The sequence below is a fragment of the Dermacentor silvarum genome, chromosome 2 (genome assembly GCF_013339745.2).
Source record: "Dermacentor silvarum isolate Dsil-2018 chromosome 2, BIME_Dsil_1.4, whole genome shotgun sequence".
NCBI lineage: Eukaryota > Metazoa > Arthropoda > Arachnida > Ixodida > Ixodidae > Dermacentor > Dermacentor silvarum.
In genome coordinates, this window is record NC_051155.1 from 81,794,384 (window position 1) to 81,814,257 (window position 19,874).

General features: G+C 50.1%; 1 protein-coding gene across 1 annotated transcript in view; it reads left to right on the forward strand.

The window, feature by feature from the left end:
* LOC119440184 (uncharacterized) overlaps positions 1 to 19,874 on the forward strand; it is a 149,615-nt gene that overhangs the window by 114,192 nt on the left and 15,549 nt on the right. The window contains exons 30-31 of the mRNA XM_049662797.1: positions 16,202 to 16,678; positions 18,420 to 19,415. Coding sequence (XP_049518754.1) covers positions 16,202 to 16,678; positions 18,420 to 19,415 — 1,473 coding nt within the window. The remainder of the gene's footprint in view (positions 1 to 16,201; positions 16,679 to 18,419; positions 19,416 to 19,874) is intronic.

Sequence of the window (19,874 nt, forward strand, 5' to 3'; positions counted from 1 at the left end):
GATCAATAATGGAAATGCAAAACTGAATGCCATAAAACTGTGCCTGCAGGTGTGGAACGAACCCCTACTCGCATTAACGCGTGCGCTGCTCTCACCGTTGAGGTAACCTAGCAACCGTTTTTCCCATCCCTTTGATGGGTATTTTAGTTTTGCACAGACCTCACTCTGGGACAATACCTTGATGTTAGTGTTGAAACTAATATGTTCATGTATAATATTTGACGCGAAAAGTTGGCACGTGGTGACACTGGCCCCTTGAGGCGAGAACGACGAAGTTCGTGGTTGCGCGCGCGCTCTCCGAGGTCCAGCCATTATTAAAGGCTGACGTGTTTTTTTGCCTATCTGTTGCTGGTGAACTATTCTAGCTGTAATAGCTGGGTGACATTTCTGGTGGAGTGCTGGGTACGGTCGATGTTAAGATCTCCGGAGCGTACCCCAGACCTAAGCCCGGCGAGTAGTTCGGACGAGCTTACCCCTGTGCACGTACGTACCAGCCGGCGTCTCAGGGACTCCAGCCACAGCACGTCTGCTACCCGAACGAAGTAGAATGACGAACCACCACCTCCTGCCGCTACTGCAGCATCGCACGTGGTCGCCAATAAGACCCGGACGCCGAATCTGTTCCACGGGAGTGCTCCAGAGGACGCCGACGACTGGCTTGACCAATTTGACCGGGTCGCCAACGTCAACGACTGGACCCACGAGCGTAAGCTTCGCTACGTGTACTTCGCTCTTGAAGATTCCGCTAAAATATGGTTTGAGAACCACGAGGCGACACTGACGTCATGGGAGAATTTCGTCGGCAGTTCCTCAATGCCTTCGCAGGGCGGACCGGAAGGAGAGGGCGGAGTTAGCACTGGAGTCGAGAATTCAAGGCCCGAATGAGCGAGTGACGGCGTACGTAGAAGACATGAATCGGCTCTTCCGACGTGCGGACCCCTCTATGACTGAAGCAAAGAAGGTGCGCCACCTAATGCGCGGCGTCAAAGAGGAAATCTTTGCTGGCCTCATTCGAAATCCGCCGACGACAGTGGCAGAGTTTCCACGACGAAGCCACCACCATGGAAAAGGCCCTTCAACAGCGGGCCAGGCAATACAACCGCGACGCGTGATTTCAAGGAGCTCTCTGCCGTTCCCCTCGGCAACGACGTCGGCGCCTTGCGAGAACTCATCAGGGCTGTCATCAAGGAGGAACTGCAGAAGATGCAGACGACCGCTGCCTCTGTGGGACAACTTTCCATTGCGGAAATGGTGCGCGCCGAGGTCCGACAGGCCGTCCATGTTCCTGAACAGTACGAGGCACCACAGCAGAGACCGCGTCCTGAATGAGTTACGCAGAAGCAGTACGTCGTCCACCACCCTCAAGCGCGTATAGCATGGTACACCCCTCCAGCAATTGGACGTTAGCTTCAGGCCTCGCAGCACACCGCACATCGCAGAAGCAAGAACTAGGAAGAGCGACGTCTGGCGCACCGCAGACTACAAGCCCCTTTGTTACCATTGTGGCGAAGCCGGGCACATCTACAGAATGTGTCCTTATCGTCATGTGGGGCTCCGAGGATTCGCACCAAATGCACCTCGTCCACGACCTGGTGAGCGGCCGCCGAAATAGAGAGTTTCGTCGCGAATCGTCGCAATGGTGATCAACGATGGCACGAGCCCGTTCGTCGTCTCCTGCTCGTTACAGGTCACCATCACCAAGCCAAGCCTTCTCTCGCGGCGCTCTCAGACGCCGCTCGCCAAGCCCGGCGGCTCGGGAAAACTGAGTTCAGCGACCTCCGGAGGTGAGGCCGCTGACGTCGACTGTGCGCAAGATCCTCCACTACGACGACAACGACGAAAACAGAACGACGCAGACCTACAGACGCAGTCAAACACCGTACGAGAGGTAATAACGTCGAACATTCCCGTCACCGTAGACGACGAAGACATAACAGCATTAATCGACACTGGAGCGGACACTCATTATGAGCATGGACCTTGCCTGCAAGCTGAAGAAAGTTTCTACCGAGTGGACTGGGTCGCAGATTCGCACTGCAGGCGGCCATCTGCTAACCCCGGTAGGAAGATGCACAGCGCGAGTGAGCATTCGTGGGTTTACGTACCTCGGAGATTTCGTTATCCTCCCAAGCTGTTCGAGGGACCTAATTCTGGGAATGGACTTTCTGCAGGCTAATGGAGCCGTGATAAACCTACAAAGTCGCTGGTAACGTTTTCAACGGCGCAGGCCTTAGCAGGGAGCAGCACTGACGACACGTATGTCAACGCCTTGAGGATTGTCGACGAGAACATCACGGTGCCGCCAGGAGCAGCGGTTGACCCTCGTAACCTGCGACGCATTCGACGACTATGAGGGTATTGCCGAGGCAAATATCCCGCTGTTGCTCGAAAGACACATCTGCATCGCCCGGGGCCTTGTTCGAATACAGAATAAGTGCTCGCAAGTTTTGCTGACAAATTTCAGCCATGAGTATCAGCACGTCCCTCAAGGTACAGCTGTGGCCTTTCTGAACGGCATTGCTGACTTCTCCGACGTCGGCACGTTACAAGTGACTTCACCGGATGTAACAACTCACGCCAGCCTGAGTACCCGCGTCCACATAATGCTGACTTAGCAGATGTACAGAAGATCAGCTACTGGGCCTAGTGACAGAATTCTCTGGCTGTTTTTCCACAGAATCTAGAGTCCAGCGCACCTCCATTACGCAACACCGGATAGTTACAGAGGAGTCGGCGCGGCCTGTTCGTCAGCACCCGTACCGCGTGTCACCTATGGAGCGGGAGGCGATTAAGCGTCAAGTTGAAGAAATGCTCAATGATGACGTCATCCAGCCGTCGACAAGTCCGTGGGCGTCCCTGTCGTGCTAGTAAAAGAAAGACAACACGCTCCGCTTCTGCGTTGACTACAGACGGCTTAACCGAGTCACCAAACGCGACGTTTACCCCCTGCCACGGATCGATGACGCTTTGGACCGTCTGCGCATGCCGAGTTCTTTACTTCGTTAGACCTAAAGTCAGGGTACTGGCAAATCGAAGTGGACGAGCGTGACCATGAAAAAACCACCTTCGTGACTCCCGACTGGCTGTACGAATTTAAAGTCCTGCCTTTCGGTCTCTGTTCCGCTCCTGCTACGTTTCAACGAATGATGGACACTGTAATCGTCGGACTAAAGTGGCAGACGTGGTTAGTTTACCTAGACGACGTTGTTGTGTTTACCAGCACGTTCAATGAACATCTCACCCGACAACGAAGTGTCCTTACCGCAATACGCAAGGCAAACCTCACCATCAAGCCTGAAAAATGTTACTTTGGCTTCCGGGAACTCAAGCTTTAGGCCACGTGGTTAGCTCCCAAGAAGTACGACCAGACCCAGAAAAGATCGCTGCCGTTGAAGAGTTTCCTCACCCTAAAGAGAAGAAGGCTGTTCAGCGGTTCCTGGGCCTCTGCGCTTACTACCGCCGTTTCGTTGAAGGCTTCTCGAGGATTGCTGAACCTCTCACGAGACTGGCGCGACAAGATGTGCCTTTTGCGTGGACGGAAGACCAAGAGCAGGCCTTCACCGAATTGCACAAACGCCTTCAATCCACTCCAGTGCTGGCGCATTTTGATGACACCGCGGCAACTGAAATTCACACAGACGCAAGCAATGTAGGACTCGGGGCTATTCTGGTTCAATGGCAATACGGGGCAGAACGTGTAATTGCGTACGCGAGCCGTAGTCTCACAAAAGCAGGAGCTAATTATTCAAACACCGAAAAAGAATGTTTAGCAGTCGTGTGGGCCACCAGCAAGTTCCGACCTTACTTATACGGCCGGCCATTTCGAGCGATCAGTGATCACCATTCGCTCTGCTGGCTTGCCAATCTATGAGACTCGTCAGGTCACCTCGCTCGTTGGAGCCTCCGCCCCCAGGAATACGACATGACTGTTGTCTACAGATCGGGCCGTAAGCATAGCAACGCTGACTGCTTGTCGCGTTCTCCTATTCCCTTGACATCCTCCGACTTGGAGCTAGATTTGCCGTTTCTTGGTGTCGTCGACGTGGTGCGCATGGCTGACTACCAACGTGCAGACTCTGAACTGCTTCCAGTCATCCGATATCTCGAGGGAGCTGACGTTGTTGTCCCACGCCCACTTTCACGAGGATTGACATCGTACTGCCTGCGGAACGATGTCCTGTACAAGAAAAATTTCGAGAACAGCCAAGAAACGTTCCTTCTCGTCGTTCCGAAGGCGCTGCGCAAGGAAGTTTTACAGGCGTGTCACGGCGATCCCTGTGCCGGCCACTTAGGCTTCGCGAGGACATTAGAGCGCATACGGCAGAAATACTATTGGCCACACCTATTTTCGTCGGTTCAGCGCTATGTGCGAACGTGCCGTGACTGTCAGAGGCGTAAAGTCCCACCCGTCAAGCCTGCCGGCCTCCTTCAGCCTTTGGATCCGCCTTCGGCGCCGTTCCAGCAAGTGGGAATGGACAGTCTTGGTCCGTTCCCCACGTGTTCCTTGCAAAACAAGTGGATAATAGTGACAACCGATTATTTAACTCGCTATGCGGAGACAAAAGCTGTGCCGCGGGGAACTGCTGCTGAAGTCGCCAGCTTCTTCGTCCACAACATCATGCTTCGTCATGGTGCGCCCGCTGTGCTCATTACTGATCGCGGTGCAGCGTTTACAGCGAAGTTGTTGCAACAAGTCGTCACGCTGACGCATACTGACCACCCAAGGACCACAGCCTATCATCCCCAGACGAACGGCTTAACAGAGCACCTGAACAGAACATTGGCCGACATGCTATCCATGTACATTGATGTGGAACACAAGACATGGGATGAAATTTTGCCATACATGACGTTTGCTTACAATACCGCTCTGCAGGAGACCACCGAGTTTACACCATTCTAGCTCGTTTACGGACGTCGCGTTACAACCCCCTTAGACGCCATGCTCCCGGTAGACCACGGAACCACAAGGAATGACACCACTGAAGAGTTCGTCGAGAAAGCAGAGGAAGCTCGCCAGCTTGCTCGGAATGGCATCCGCACCCAGCAGAATACCGACGCCTGCCGTTATAATAAGTACCGGACCCGACGGAACGTCCAGTACTCACCAGGCGACCGCGTGTGGGTGTGGGCACCTATCCGACACCGTGGGCTCTGGGAGAAAATGTTGCGCCGCTATTTCGGCCCCTACTAAGTTGTACGCCGCCTCAGCGATGTGAACTGTGAGGTGGTGCCTCAAAGCTCTGATCCTAGTTCGAACCGACGCCGTCCCCGTGCTGAAGTCGTCCACGTAGTACGGGTGAAGCCCATATTGCCCATATTGCATGCCCCATGCCCTTGAAGCGACCGGGTCGGTCGGTTTTGAGAGGGGAGCAATGACGCGAAATAAGTTGGCACGTGGTGACACTGGCCCCTTGAGGCGAGAACGACGAAGTTCATGGTTGCGCGCGCGCTCTCCGAGGTCCAGCCATTATTAAAGGCTGACGTGTTTTTTGCCTATCTGTTGCTGGTCAACTATTCTAGCTGTACTAGCTGGGTGACAATATTTACGAGTGGAACATACTTGTCTATTAACGCGCACAGTGTATTTTTGAACAGTACCCAGTTTTCCTCAACGGATCCACTGTAAAATGATGGCCACATCGTGTTCACGAAGAAAGTTTCGAGTGCCGATATTATTGTGCTATAATTACATTTATTGTAATCACGAATTTGCTTACTGGTTAGACCGGTAACCTGTGGCCTTATGTTTATTGTTATTTGGAGTAAATGGTGATTTCTGAAGCCATCCAAGTATTGTATGTGACCTATAGTTTCAGGTGCAGTACTAAGAAGAAGGTCGAGAACATTGGAATCACGTGTAGGTTTTGTAACAGCTTGAAAGAGATTGAAATCTAAAGACAAGTTGATGAATTCAGACAATTTATGACAAGGAGATGATAATTTCGCCCAATCAATTAGCGGATAATTGAAATCCCCAAGAAGATAGACTGAGTCAGCCGGGAAGAGTTCAATGGCTTTGGTGATTGTGTCACGCAGAGCATTGATGAAAGAACTGTTAGAATCCGGTGCACGGTAGCAATTACCGATTAGTATGCTAGAAGAAGAGATCGTGCAGGCCACCCAAATTATCTCGAGATCAGAATTAGTGTTTACCAAAAATGACGTGATGGCTTTCTTTACACCAATCAAGAGACCGCCCCCTCTTTTAAGAGAGCGGTCACACCTATATATGTCATACATGTTTGAAAATGAAAAGATTTCATCATTATTTATTGCAGAATGCAGCCAGGTTTCCGTGAAAGCGATAATGTCACATTTACTGCCTTCCAAAAAAGAAGATATAAGCTCACGCTTCGATAATATACTTCGTATATTAGCGTACGATAGGGATAGCGAGGGTAAAATCGGGGATAGCTTTGGTCCATGGCGACTCTGTGCGCATGCTCTCAATCGTAGCAATCTATTCAGTGGGACAACTGCAGTTGCAGAAACATCGCACGTATAGATTCTTGAATCAATACGCAGCTTGTCCACTGAAAGCTTAAAAGGTTTGTTCTGGGATTTCGCGAATTCAATTAGCTTTTGTCGAGCGCGTCGAGTTACCGGTGAAAAATCTTCGCGAATGGAAAATGACGTTCCCTGAAGTTTGTACGCGGAAGAGAGAATGCGATTCTTTGTCCTTAAAGAGGGTCAGCTTGGCTATTATTGGTCTGCGTTTATCTTCACTATATTTCTCCAACCGATGCACACGCTCAAATTGTTGGTCATTCATTTGGATAGCCAAGCTTTTCTGCACAGAAGTCGATTATTTTGTGCTCCGACTTTGCCCAGTCTTCTCTGGCGTCGTCATCCAAACTGGAAAAAAAGCAGATTCGAACGCCGCAGCCTGTTCTCGGAATTGTTACAGCGTGCCTTTATAATCGCCACCTGTTCAGACACAACGCGTACAGCGTCGGAATCTGCTGCAGCCTTAGACTGGCGATTTAACGCCATTGATTTTTCCAAAGAAACAATCTTGTCACTTAAAAGTTTAATTTTATTGTCAGATTCCGCTTGCTTCTGCCTGGCAGACTTCAAATCAGCTATCAGCTTGAAGCTTGAACCTCTTCAAGCTTGCGAATGGCATCTAGAGCTTGGGCAAGTGAATCTGCCTCAGCTTTTGCCATGGGTCCAGGATTAGATTCAATGTCACCCGAAAGCAATAGTAAAATAGCAGACAAGGAGCGAAATTTGCGAGTAAACACAGCCATCCAAAATCTCAACTTGTCAATATACTGTGGTGGGCACGACACCGCCAACAAAGAGTAATTAATACTTCTAAAACAATGTGCACCTTTCTGGTGAGTAACCTGTAATAACAGCCAGCGTGAGTTCGGCATCTTAGGTGCGATGTCGTGCCCCACAATGTCTTCCACTATTTTAGAGAAGAACAGTTCGTATCATCGGCTTCTCATTTGCTGAAAATGGGGGAACGAGGTGGAGGGAGCATGCAAAGTCTAATGTCTGGCAAAAGTTCAATGAAGCGCTTTTACGCGTTTTACGAAAAGCGAAAACTTAGCTCGCCCTCTTCAGGAAGAGCCACAGAGCTACTGAGGTCAATTTGCTAAAGATAGGGAAATAATTATGGCTAATGTGCATACGAAGCTAAATGGGCGTGAGTGCAGTGAGGCCTTCGCTACAGCTTCCTTTATCAAGTGCTCAAAATCGTTTAATGCAGACACCACCTGGCCACGTTTTCGGCTATCCTGGGCAGCTATGATTATAAGTGCTTTACGGCTACGTTTATTGCTTTATTGTCCTTCTGCTGATATCCAAACTTTGTGTACGGTGCAGTTTCTTCAAAAATTAAAGGCTACTAAAATTCTGAGTACAACTCCTTAAAAATATCCAGCTCAACCGGAAATTGGGCTGTGGTTTTGCTAGATTACGCAAGCCTGCCGTCTTCGTCAAATGCTTCTCATTTCTAAAAGGGGCTCCGAAGCAAACCCTGCCAAGAACAGTGTGTGAATCCTTTTAAAACGCCCTTGGTGCGAATTATATTTGTGCAACACCGCTAGCAAGGCTTTAGTTGTTTCTGTGGGTAATCCCTCAAGAGGCAGAACATTGGCAAATGAATCACCAAAGAAAACATGTGGAGTTTAGAGCGTATCTTATTATTGGCAGCTTTGGCTGTTTCAGCAATACAAGGCATTAGAACCACGATACTACAAACAAGTACTCAACCTACAGGAGGTTTGAAATGTTTGGGTTCGCAGATAAAGCTTACACGTACCATTCATTGCTCCTCTTGCGGTCCACGATCTCGCGACGTTTGGGTCTATCCTGGGTAGATATGATTATAAGCGCTTTGCGCCTATTTTTACTACTTTACATGCATTCAGCTGGTATCCGCACTGTGCGTATGGTGCAGTGTCTTCGAAAATTGTTTGAGTATAATTTTCACAGAAAAATCTAAATGTATTTTATTGCTTTCGTGTCAAAAAATGGCGTGGATCTATTTCACGCCTATGAGTCCGTACGATGCGGCTGTTTAATGCCGGATGCCAGAGATTCGTTCTTGAGAATTCTGTTGCGCAAGTAACATGTGCACAATTTGCTTTTTTATTAAGTTTCATTGGAATTCATCTGCGCTTGCTGGAACTGCTCCGTAATATATGCAGACAAACTTTCGCACATAGTGAAGAAAACTCTTTGAGGGTGAATGGGACCGTGCGACAGGGGGTTTTTCGTTTTCTTTTTTAGTATTACGACATCTACAGCACCAAAAGACACCTGTAGTTTAGGGTATCGCAGTGGCAGGAAATTGGCATCTTTTCTGCCCCCAAGTATTTGCTTATGGAAACACTTTCTATTGGAATATTTTTCATGTGCCTAAACGAGGAATGGGGCGGGGGTAGCAGGGGGAAGGCACGGGGTATCTTTTGTTTTTCATGCATGCCGCTTAAATTACCATTTTTAAAGCCGAAACTATGACCTATAACAGCGGTTGGAATGTCTAAGTGTGCGCATAAGCTCCATGTCTTTCTCGAAAGAATATAAAATATCCTAGTGGTTTCGAATGAAGTTATTATGGCGATGCAAGTAGCATGCGACTGCCTCGTTTCTGAAAACAAGTGCTGCGCTAGAAACAATTACTTTCATCATTCTGTTTGTCAAAGATGACTTTGCAGCAATACCAGCTTCATGGTAACGTCAGAGATTTGGCTGGTTGGTTTTGCACCATACGAACTGTAATGGCGCTACTTGGCACAACGAGATAAGCCGAAGAGTCTTCCTGGGTAACGGATGCCGGTGAAGGCCGACCAACATTGCCGGGGCTTTTAAAGGTGCTGAAGGTGCCTTGACAAAACATTATGAAAAGTTGAAGGGAGCGTCGTTTATTAAAACCTTGTAGCTTTGCAAGTGATTTGGCTGAAAAACAGCGAATACACTGTCTTAGAAGGCGCCTACAAGGAGCATGAAATGGCCGGAGGACGCCAAGACATCTCCAAATAAGTTTAGTTTTCAGCATCAAAGTGGGGAACCACACTTTTAAAAGCGGAGATTTTCTTTGCGAACCTCACCGGATTTCGTGCCCATGGCTGCGGCCTGGCTGTGCTCTTGCCTAAAATGTCAAATAATCGCAGCGGAGCACGCGCGTCGCACATGCCGCTGATTTCCTTGCCCCACCACCAGATGGCGCTCGCCTCCGCGCATCCGCTCAGGAACAGGATGAAAGGCTCAGGAACATGGATGAAAATAAATGGGCGGCTAAAGTGCACAAGTATCTCTACATGAAAAGCGTGGATACATAATGGAGGAAGAGGTCAAGGAAGCTGGCAACCAAGTACAGGATAATCGAAACTGTAAATAGACAACCAGGGGTCATCAGAAAGAAAGTGAGAGAAATAGAGACCGTGAATTGGATGCAAAGAATGGAAACGAAAAGGACAATGGAGATTTACAAGAATGAGAAGAAAGAAATTAGGAGGGAAAATCTGTACGATAACACAAAGGGCAGTGCCTGGCTATTTGAGGCTCGAGCCGGTTGCCTAAGGACGAAAACATATCGGAACAAATATTCCGAACTAGATGAGACATGTGTATGCTGCACTAAAGATCCAGAGACCACTCAGCACATCCTAATGGAATGCGACTGGATCCACCCAGCGAGAACCGTAGGTAACGTGCAACTACCAGAAGCGCTTGGGTTTAAAGTGGAAGGAAACATAAACAGATCAGCCGTAGAGATCAGCAAGAGACGATTAGAGTACTGGTGGAAAAAAAGCAGGGAAAAGATGGATACGACCTGATCTCTTAAAATCATAGGCAGCGGTACAAGGTATATTTTTGAAAAAGAAAAATAATGAGAGGTATACAAAAATGCTAGATAAAGAACATGTATAGTATACCTGATTAAATCAAGCAGGCTAGGTGACTATTTGTCGCCGCCCCGTTTCGAAGGGGATGCCAATAAATAATCATCATCACCATCATCATCATCAACATCATCATCATCATCACCGCGGCAGCGCCGGCCGTGCGGAGAAAAGAACAAAAGGAACCAGAAAGCTCCCCTTCGCGCATGCGCGGCTGCACGGTAATGAGGAAGTGAATGCTTCTTGCGGACGGAGTGGATTCGAATTGCGCTACGTACGTATGCACAAGCTGGCTCTCAAACAATGATGAGTTCAAGGCGTCAGTAGAACTCGCTAGTAGGCTAAAACTCCGTGTTACTAACACCTCCTCTATTGTTTCAATGCCAGTGCAATCACCCGCTCCGCAATGGGAGCCACTGGTGCGCTTTTCAGTGAGTTGCCGCGCTGTGACGGTACCCAGAGGGTACGACTGCTCGCCTCACGCGTACGTCTGAGCCACTGATCGCGCGTCGCTGCTATTCCGGAGGAGATGCAAAACAAAAGACACTGAACGCTGAAGCTAACACGTACCATAGAAATTCTATATGGTGTAAGGAAGACACACCACTCTAACTGTACGTATCAAAGTTAGTGTAATACTATTTTAAACCTCTTTCGTTGATTCTATAGTTCTGTATCTTTTCAGCATCATATTTGCCGACCACCCAATTCTTAGCCCCTTCCCGCATTTTTCATAGGAGCCATCTTTATGGCATATCACCACCACTACACCCCGCAGGGGCGTCTGCGTAAGCAGGCGTTTGGTGTGTTGCGACACCACGTACCCGCACACGAGGGTTGGACTCTCCCGCGTCTAACCGTGCGCGGCTTAGCCGTGTCCGGGGAAAAGAGGGTCCTGGGGGTTGAGCCAATGCTGAGTGCTTGGACCTTTATGGCCCCTTGGCGGAGGCAACACACCCCTTTGGCCTCGGCTTCACGTAGACGGCACCCCCGGACTGACCCACCCGGGGGAAATCGGTGGTCGCCTTTTCCTATCTTTCTCTACCCTCATCTTCGTCTTTCCCTTCCACTTTTAATCTTTTCTGTCCTCTCACCTTTCCATTCACTTCGACTTTTCCTGGCGGCAAGGGTTAACCTGGTGTGGCTGTCCTACCTTGGGTATACCATATTAGGTTATAGTAACGGCATACTGCTGGCGCTGAGCAGACTTGTTTACATGTTCTGCCACGTCTCCTTGTTGGGCTCCGTGGTGGGTGGCAGACGCGGTTGCCGAATGAACCACTTCTTTTCATGGGATCCTCAAACCCCTTTTCTACCGATCGTGCCTCGAAAAGGGTACCACCGACGCGACCTCGCTATTCTGGCCCAAAAACCAAGAAACTTTCCCGAAATTCTGCGTCCTTCATTGTGAGCAATCATCTAAAAAAGCTAGAATAATTTCACCATTTCTTGTGGCCAAGTGCCTAAAAGAGACCATTGGAGCCGGTTATAAGGTAACAAAGATGGCAAGCGGAGATTTGCTCCTCGAACTGGGACACCAGGCGGAGCGCCGATCAGCGAGCACGGACTCGCACTACGCTCCGCCTTCTCAAAGGTTTTCAAGTGGAATTTTCGCTCAAACCCACCTGAAAACCTTACAGGGGCGTAGCCAGAAATTTTTTTCGGAGGGGGTTCATCGGCCCGACCGGGGGGGGGGGGGGCGATGAACCCCCTCTGTCTCGGGCCGGGTTCGGGCCGGTTTAGAGTCGGGCTCGGGCCGGGCTCGGGCCGGGCTAGGGCTCGGGCCTAAGGTAAAGGGGTGGCGGGCCGGGCCGGGCGGGTAACGTACATTATTTCCGGGCCCGGGCCGGGCCCGGGTCTCGCCATAAAAGTTTTGATCGGGCTCGGGCGGGCCACCAAACGTAATAACGGGCCCGGGCCGGGCCCGGGCTGAAAAAATCGGCCCGTGCAGTGCTCTAGTGTGTGCTTGTGAAGAAATTAAGTAAAAAGTAATGTAAGCTCAGTAAAATACAGTAAGTACGACAGGTACAGTGGGCGTTTGGAGCAACCGTCTCTCATCGCGCCACTGAATGGACCAGTCTTCGAAAACGCATCATTGAGACGACCCGCCCGATCGGAGAAGACATCATGAATTGTTAATCTCCGTTAAGCGTAGATGGCGTCGTCCTCGTCGGGGTGAAGTGCGTTTCACAAGTCAAGGACGGCTATACACGTGAAAATGCACGTGTGACCATGCAGGCTATATACCTACTCCCATAGCAATAGCTTGTTCGCTGCGTCTTTGCGCTAGAAAACTGAAATACGCGCGAAAACGAGTAATGCTTTTTTTACGAAGCTTTCGTCGCCTTGCATTTCCTGCGGCAAGTGCATGGGCCGCTGTCTTCCGCTGTGTGCGAGCGTGCAGCCGTCATTTGCCTTTACGTCAACACATTCAGAATTGTACAGAATATTTCACCGCACAGCATAGATATGGCATGTGTACGCATTTTAAGTAATGCGTGCAACTCATTTCTGCTTCACTTACGCCGGTGCAAACAGGAAGCGGCCTTGTAACTCACAGACTCTCGACTGATTGGTGTACTAGTGATGCAGGAATGAACTCCGGTCTTGTTCAGTGCATAGTGCACACACATAATCAATTTCTCAGGACGCGTGAACTCCGACGAGAACTGTCAGCGCCTGCAACAAGAGTTTACTTACGCTGTACTGCGCACATGTAATCCATGCTTGTCGGCTGTCTGTTTCGTGAATTCTGTTGCGAGTCGGTGGAATTTCACTGCTGGTGTGTACATTGCTGGTTTGGGATTCCACAACACAACAGCAACTACCAGCCTTTCGTAATTGCTGGTTTGAGATTCAGCAACACAACAGTAACTACCAGCCTTCCGTAGGGGCGCAATCGCAAACGAGAGACGTTTTGCGCTGCAGACTATGGCTACGTTCACACTTGGGAAGCGGCAAGCGCGCGGGTGGAGAGGCCAAAGCGGCCGGAAAATCTTTTCCGCGCATGTCCAAGTTCACATTTGTTTTGCTACCACCACGGCCGCCGCTGCCGCTTTCGTCCACATCCATCTAGTCTGCGTACGTTTGTCGGTGTGGTGGCGCTCATTATCGCATTATTTGGAGCGGTATGTTCATTCACTGACCCACCCGTCATCAAAAGTGATCATCTTGCGCAATTTCGCGTGTCATCTGCGACCTTCGGTAAATTCCTCGTTGGCGCTCTGTAATTCTCCTCACACGGGCGCGGTAGCGCTGTGTCACAGGTTGCTGCCTAGGCGTGATTATATTTCTTTAATAGCTTTTATTTACAAGTTGTAATAAATTTCATCATTTCGTATTATTTTCGGCGCCTCCAGGACACGAAAGTGGCAACGGGAACATCAAAGCTAAAACCCGGGCTCGCCCTTTGTGTTGAGGCTCGCCGAAGCCTGCGCGTCCTACGTGAGACCTACGCTCCCAATCTATCGTCGCGACGAGAAAAGCACCCCGCGACTTCTGCAACATACCGTGCACGTGCGAGGAGAATTATGGAGCGCCAACGAGGAATCTGCCTAACTATTGTCTGTCATGGAAGTGGAAGAAGAAATGGCTTTTATACTTCTACCTACTTGTCTTCTAGAAATGGACAATGAATAAACGGAAGACAAGAAAACCTCGGAAACGGCGGTGGTGGGTTCGCCTGGCTTTGCAAAAGCGCGAGAAGTTGGGTCACGCCAAGGCTTCGTTGCTGCACCTCCGGTCGCGCGACGTTGAATACTATCGCGAGTATTGCTGACAGTACGTTTTAGTACTTCTCTTGTCGTAGAGCAAGGGGTGGTTCTTGATCGCGTCGATCAGCATTGCAGCCTACACTTTTGGTGTCATGTTCAATGTTACGACCGGAAGTTTACATGCTAGTGTAGCTTCCGGTCGAGCAGAACGACTTTCCGCCACGTTTCCGCTTCGCCATGGCGAAAAAATCGGTCCGAGACCAATTTGGCTCGCCGCCTGTTTTTCTGCCTGTTTTGCCGCCTAGGCGGGCGGATTTTTGCAAGATTTTGCCGCTTCCGCCAGCTTCGAGACCAAGTTCCTACGCGAACGCGGCCTAACCGGCACCTGAAGGGAAGCGGCGGAAATGTATACCGAAAATTTCGACCACCTGGGGACTTTAACGTGCACCTAAATCTAAGTAAACGGGCCTCGAGCATTTTCGCCTTCATCTAAAATGCGGCTGCCGCATTTGTTGCTTCATTTGTTGCGCATTTGTTGTTTCAGAATGCGGCCGCCACATTCGCGCCCAAAACCTCACAGAGTGTCAAGGCCTTGACAAACACCGTGACAGTTTTTTTCCATATGCAGACATGATTCGCTGTAAATTACCAACCCAAACGGAAGCGCCCAGGAATGAAAGTGTGAAAGTAGCACCGGTTTCTTGAAATATGTCAGCGCGAAGCGACGAGAGCAAAGGGTGGGATAGTGGGGGGGGGGGGGGGGGCAAGAAATTTCGGGGGGGGTTTGAACCCCCCCAACCCCCCCCCTTGGCTACGCCACTGAAACCTTATATTCTGCTTCGTGAAGCTGTGAGGATCCCGTGGATACCACGATTTCGGACCAGGAACGACTTTACGAGGATAAACCGCTTTCGGAAGATTGGAAGCACAAGTAAGGACGCTAACCCTCACGACGACTACGGCCGGCGTCGCGCGTCGCGGGAGACTCTCGCACGTGCGGGGTGCGACGGCTTTGTGTGTCTGTGTGGGCGCACGGACCAACAACCAGTGAATTTGGACACTTACCGACACGAACGAAGGACTCAAAGTGAGCGATATTTACCTCACCTTCGTTCCTTTCTGTGTGAAACGCTAAGAACAGTAGCGGGAAACGCGTAAGCCAACAGCATGCCCAGCTGGGCTTGATCGCCTTTTTCGCCATATGGACGTCGATGAAGAGCTTCCCGGCCCTTCTCAGGAGCCGATATGTCTAACCAATGAAACGGACGAGAGGGAAATCTCATCTCCGCAGACAAGTTCGGATGAACAACCGGCGTCTGGCGACGCGTCTCTCGGAAACGAGATATACGACGAGAACCATTCGGAACGCCGCGCTTGGACTGAGGACGCTTGGCACACCGTCCTCTCGCGCAGGCAACAGAAGAAACAGTTAAAGCAGAAATCCGACATGGAGAAGACTGCGAATGCAAACGAGAAATCGAAAAGCGATCCACTCGCCAGAAAAGAAGAAAGTCACGCCAAACAGGGATTACGACGGATGAAACGCCGCGGCCCACCTCCTCTGCCAAAAGAGGATATCAAGATTATTCTGAGGCCACACAGGGGTCTTTTGGTGAAAAACATATTGGGACTGGAACTCTCCAGGGCGGTGATAGATGCCTGCCAACAAAGTTTCAACGGCAACGACTTTTTGTTGCGGATCCACCCAGGATCAAACATTGTAATCTTATCCACGCCAAGCGAAGACGTGGCGAGTAGGCTGCGAGAGATCAGCCAATTAAACATCAGGGGGACAACTCACTCCTTCAACGCATACGTGGCCGACCCCGAAGGCGTCCTGCGGGGAATAGTTCACGGAATACCAGCCGGAACTTCGCAGGCTGAATTATGGAGAACCTGCGTGTTCGGACACAAGGAGTGAAAATTGAGAGAGCAAGAATGTTGGGCTCGTCAAAGACGGCAATAATCACATTCACGGGCCGTGTACTGCCAAGGAGCGTATACATGATGGGAGCCGAGTTAATCTGCTACCCATACAAGCCAACAGTACAGGTATGCAAGATATGCCTCTTAACCGGACACCGAACGGATGTATGTCCAACTCCAAATGTCAACGTGTGCCCCAAGTGCGGGGCAAGAGAACCAACGCTAGGACACCACTGCACCCCCAAGTGTGCCATCTGTGACGGGGAGCACCCCACGGGAGACAGTCTATGCAAGAAAAAACTTAAAAGCGTTGCTCCTCCCAGAAAATCCAGGATTGAGCAGCCAAAAAAGAGGGGAGACCAACCTGAGTGGACCTGCGATGCCAACTCGGACAGCGAATTCCCTCAACTGGAACTGCACAAGCATCGGTGGTTCAGCTCGGAACGGGAGGAACAGCACCAGTCGAGATCAAGATCCCAATCCCCATCGAGTTCCAGATCAATATCTCAATCTAGGAACCAGTGGCAAATCAACAACGGCAGCACGGTATCTGCTCACCCTGGGTCATCCAGCCTAAAGAAACAGAACAAAAGCGGAGGACCCCAGACCAAGACGGGCTCTCTCCAGGCCAAGGAATCAAAAGACCCGCAAGCCGCCGGTCGGACAAACAAAAATCAGGTGAGCTGGGCGAGAGTAGTATCTCCCAGTGCTCCGGTAACAGAAAATCCGCAATATAAAAAAATATTAGAAGAAAATAAGAGGCTGACGCAAGAGGTCAAGCAGCTCAGGAAACAAATGGCCGAGGAGCGAAATGATTTACATGCGGCAATATCTTCATTAGAGAGAAGGCTAGAGGCTAAGCTGCAGCCACCACCACAATTTCCGAAAGGGACAGCTGGAGGCTGTAGTGAGAGCACAAGCGATACACCGTCAATAAACCGCGTGAATTCAAGGGGAACAGCGACGTCAGGTGAAGGAGGGGAAGGGAGGATGGACGAAAATACCACCACCACCCCGAACGTTATACTAAATAACAACGATCAATTAACGCAGCAAATACAGGCACAGTTACAGGAAAACAGGCAGGGTATCGCTAACGTTAATAAACTCCTACAAGATGTCATGATGGAAATCAAACTTTTCGTCGGAGAGGAATTGAGAACTCAACGACAGTACGTAAACGAAGCCGTGGGAAGTTTGCAGAGGGCGATAAACAAGCGCCCTCGCTCGGCCTCCGCGGGCAGGAGTAAACAATCAAAGGCGGAGCGCGACGACACGGAAGCGCCCATACATCATGGCGAAAAATAATTTAAAAAGTGCAGAACAATTAGAGATCTGGCAGTGGAATTGCCGCACTTTTCACAAGCGCGCAGCTGCAGTCCAGAATTATATAAACTCGGCACCAATTCAACCGGACGTAGTATGCTTGCAAGAAATTGGCACCAAAATGGTCAAGCTGCGCGGATACTACACCCTGCAAAACCCTAATTATCCCCGCATAGCCACGCTGGTGAGTAAGACGATTGCGGCAAAGGCAGAGTATATAGAATGTCTTAAATTCAATCATCAAATAATCAGCTTATTCCCCCAAAAGAGGGGCAAAACGAGGACTGTAATAGTGAACTTATACAGTCCTCCAAAAGAGAGAGATGTGGATTTTAGCGAGCTCCTCGCGCAAGCGGTTAATATCACGGGCACCAAGGACCGCCTATTGGTGTTGGGCGATTTTAACGCACCTAACAGCGCATGGGGTTATATAAAAGACTCACCCAAGGGAACGCGTCTCGAGCACGCTGCGTCTAGGCTGGGTCTGACCTTAATAACGCTTCCCACCTCGCCCACAAGAGTAGGCAACAGTGTAAGTAGGGACACGTTCCCAGACCTCACTTTCACCTTCAACATCAAAGACGCTTCCTGGACAAATCTGGAGGAAAATCTAGGAAGCGACCATTATATCATCAGCGTCTCCCTATCGACACCCAAACTGCGCAGAGTCATAGGGGACGCGAGGATCACAGATTGGGCGGAATTCAGAAAATGGGATCCCCCACCCGAATCCGTACCGGAATCAATTGAGGCTTGGTCTGAGTACATAAAATCGGTACACGCAAACACAACGAAGAAAATAGCAAGAACCATAGAGGCACCGGCAGTAGATAGCCACCTGTTACGCCTATGGGAGATCAGGCGAAGCCTTCTGAAGCGGTGGAGAAGTCAACGACTGAATAGGAAACTCTTGCGCAGGATCGCGGCTCTGGCAGAGGAAGCAAACGAACACGCAAGCAAATTGGCAACTGAGGGATGGGTCAGCTTTTGCAGCTCGCTTCAGGGCACACTAAGCACTGGTAAAACTTGGACCATCCTGAGGAACATCCTTGACCCAGATAAGTCCAAATCCGCGACCAACCGAACAATGCAGAAAATCGCGGAAGACTTCCCGGGCACGGATGACGACCTCATAAAGGCTCTCAGGGCCAGATACATTGGCGAGAGTGCAACCACAACAAATTCGACAAATCAAATCAGTTACACGGGAGCAAAAAATGAAAACCTAGACGCGCCGATAACAAAGGCGGAGGTCTTTGCGGCAGCCCAGGCGGCCAAGAGGAACACAGCCCCCGGTGAGGACCAAATTACAAATGCCATGATCAGGAACCTTAGTGACAAAGTCATAGAGGACCTAACAAATAAATTTAATGAACACTATTGGCTTAAAGGAAAGATCCCTGAAGAATGGAAAAAGGCCAAAATTATAACCATTCCAAAACCCGGGAAGCAGCCTTCCCTGCAGGCACTCAGACCCATATCACTGACGTCATGCATGGGAAAGCTTTTCGAACGGGTCATTCACACCAGACTTCAAAATTTCATAGAGGACGGGGGCCTGTTCCCGGCTACCATGCTGGGCTTCCGCAGTCGCCTCTCGACACAGGACGCTATCCTCCTGTTACAGGAAGAGGTCCTAAAAGGCGTTCCCACGGGTGGGGAGCATTTGCTGCTTGCTCTCGACCTGAAGGGGGCTTTTGATAATATATCTCACGAGGCTATACTCTCAGAGTTAAATATAATTGGTTGCGGCGAAAACATATTCAACTATATAAGGGCTTTCCTCACGGAGAGGACGGCAACAATTGGTATCTCACAAGTAAAATCTGAACCTTTCCAAATGCCAAACAAGGGCACGCCTCAGGGAGCCATCATATCTCCTTTGTTGTTTAACATCGCCATGCGTAGACTCGCGCGGGCCTTGGACGGTGTCGCGCAGCTAGGTTACACCCTCTACGCGGATGACATCACTCTATGGGCCACGCGCGGGTCTCTGGCCAGCAAGGACCAGACCCTGCAGGAGGCGGCCCTGGTCGTAGAAAACTTTGCCAGAGCCAGCGGTCTCAGCTGCGCCCCCGAAAAGTCGGAGGTTATCCGTATACATGGAAAACGTTACAAAAGTAACGGACAAATAGAAATCCAAATCGAAAATCAGAAAATTAAGAGGTCACCGTTGCTCGTATCCTGGGTTTCTGGGTTCAGAGCAACGGCAGGGCAGATTACACAATTGGTCTCCTAAAATCGGCAACCAAACAGGTGGCTAGGATGATTTAGAGGATCACCTTCCACAAAAAGGGGATGAAGGAAACCGACACTCTACGTTAGTGCAGGCGCTCGTAATAAGTAAGTTGACATACAGCTTGCCCTTCCACACGCTCAACAAGAGCGAGGAAGGCAAGTAGACTCTATCATTAGAGGGATCTACAAGGCGGCATTAGGTTTACCGGTAGCCACTGCGACAGACAGGCTCCTCGGGATCGGCGTGCATAACACGTACGCCGAGCTCAAGGCTGCTACATTCATCTCTCAAAGGAACCGTCTCAGCCAG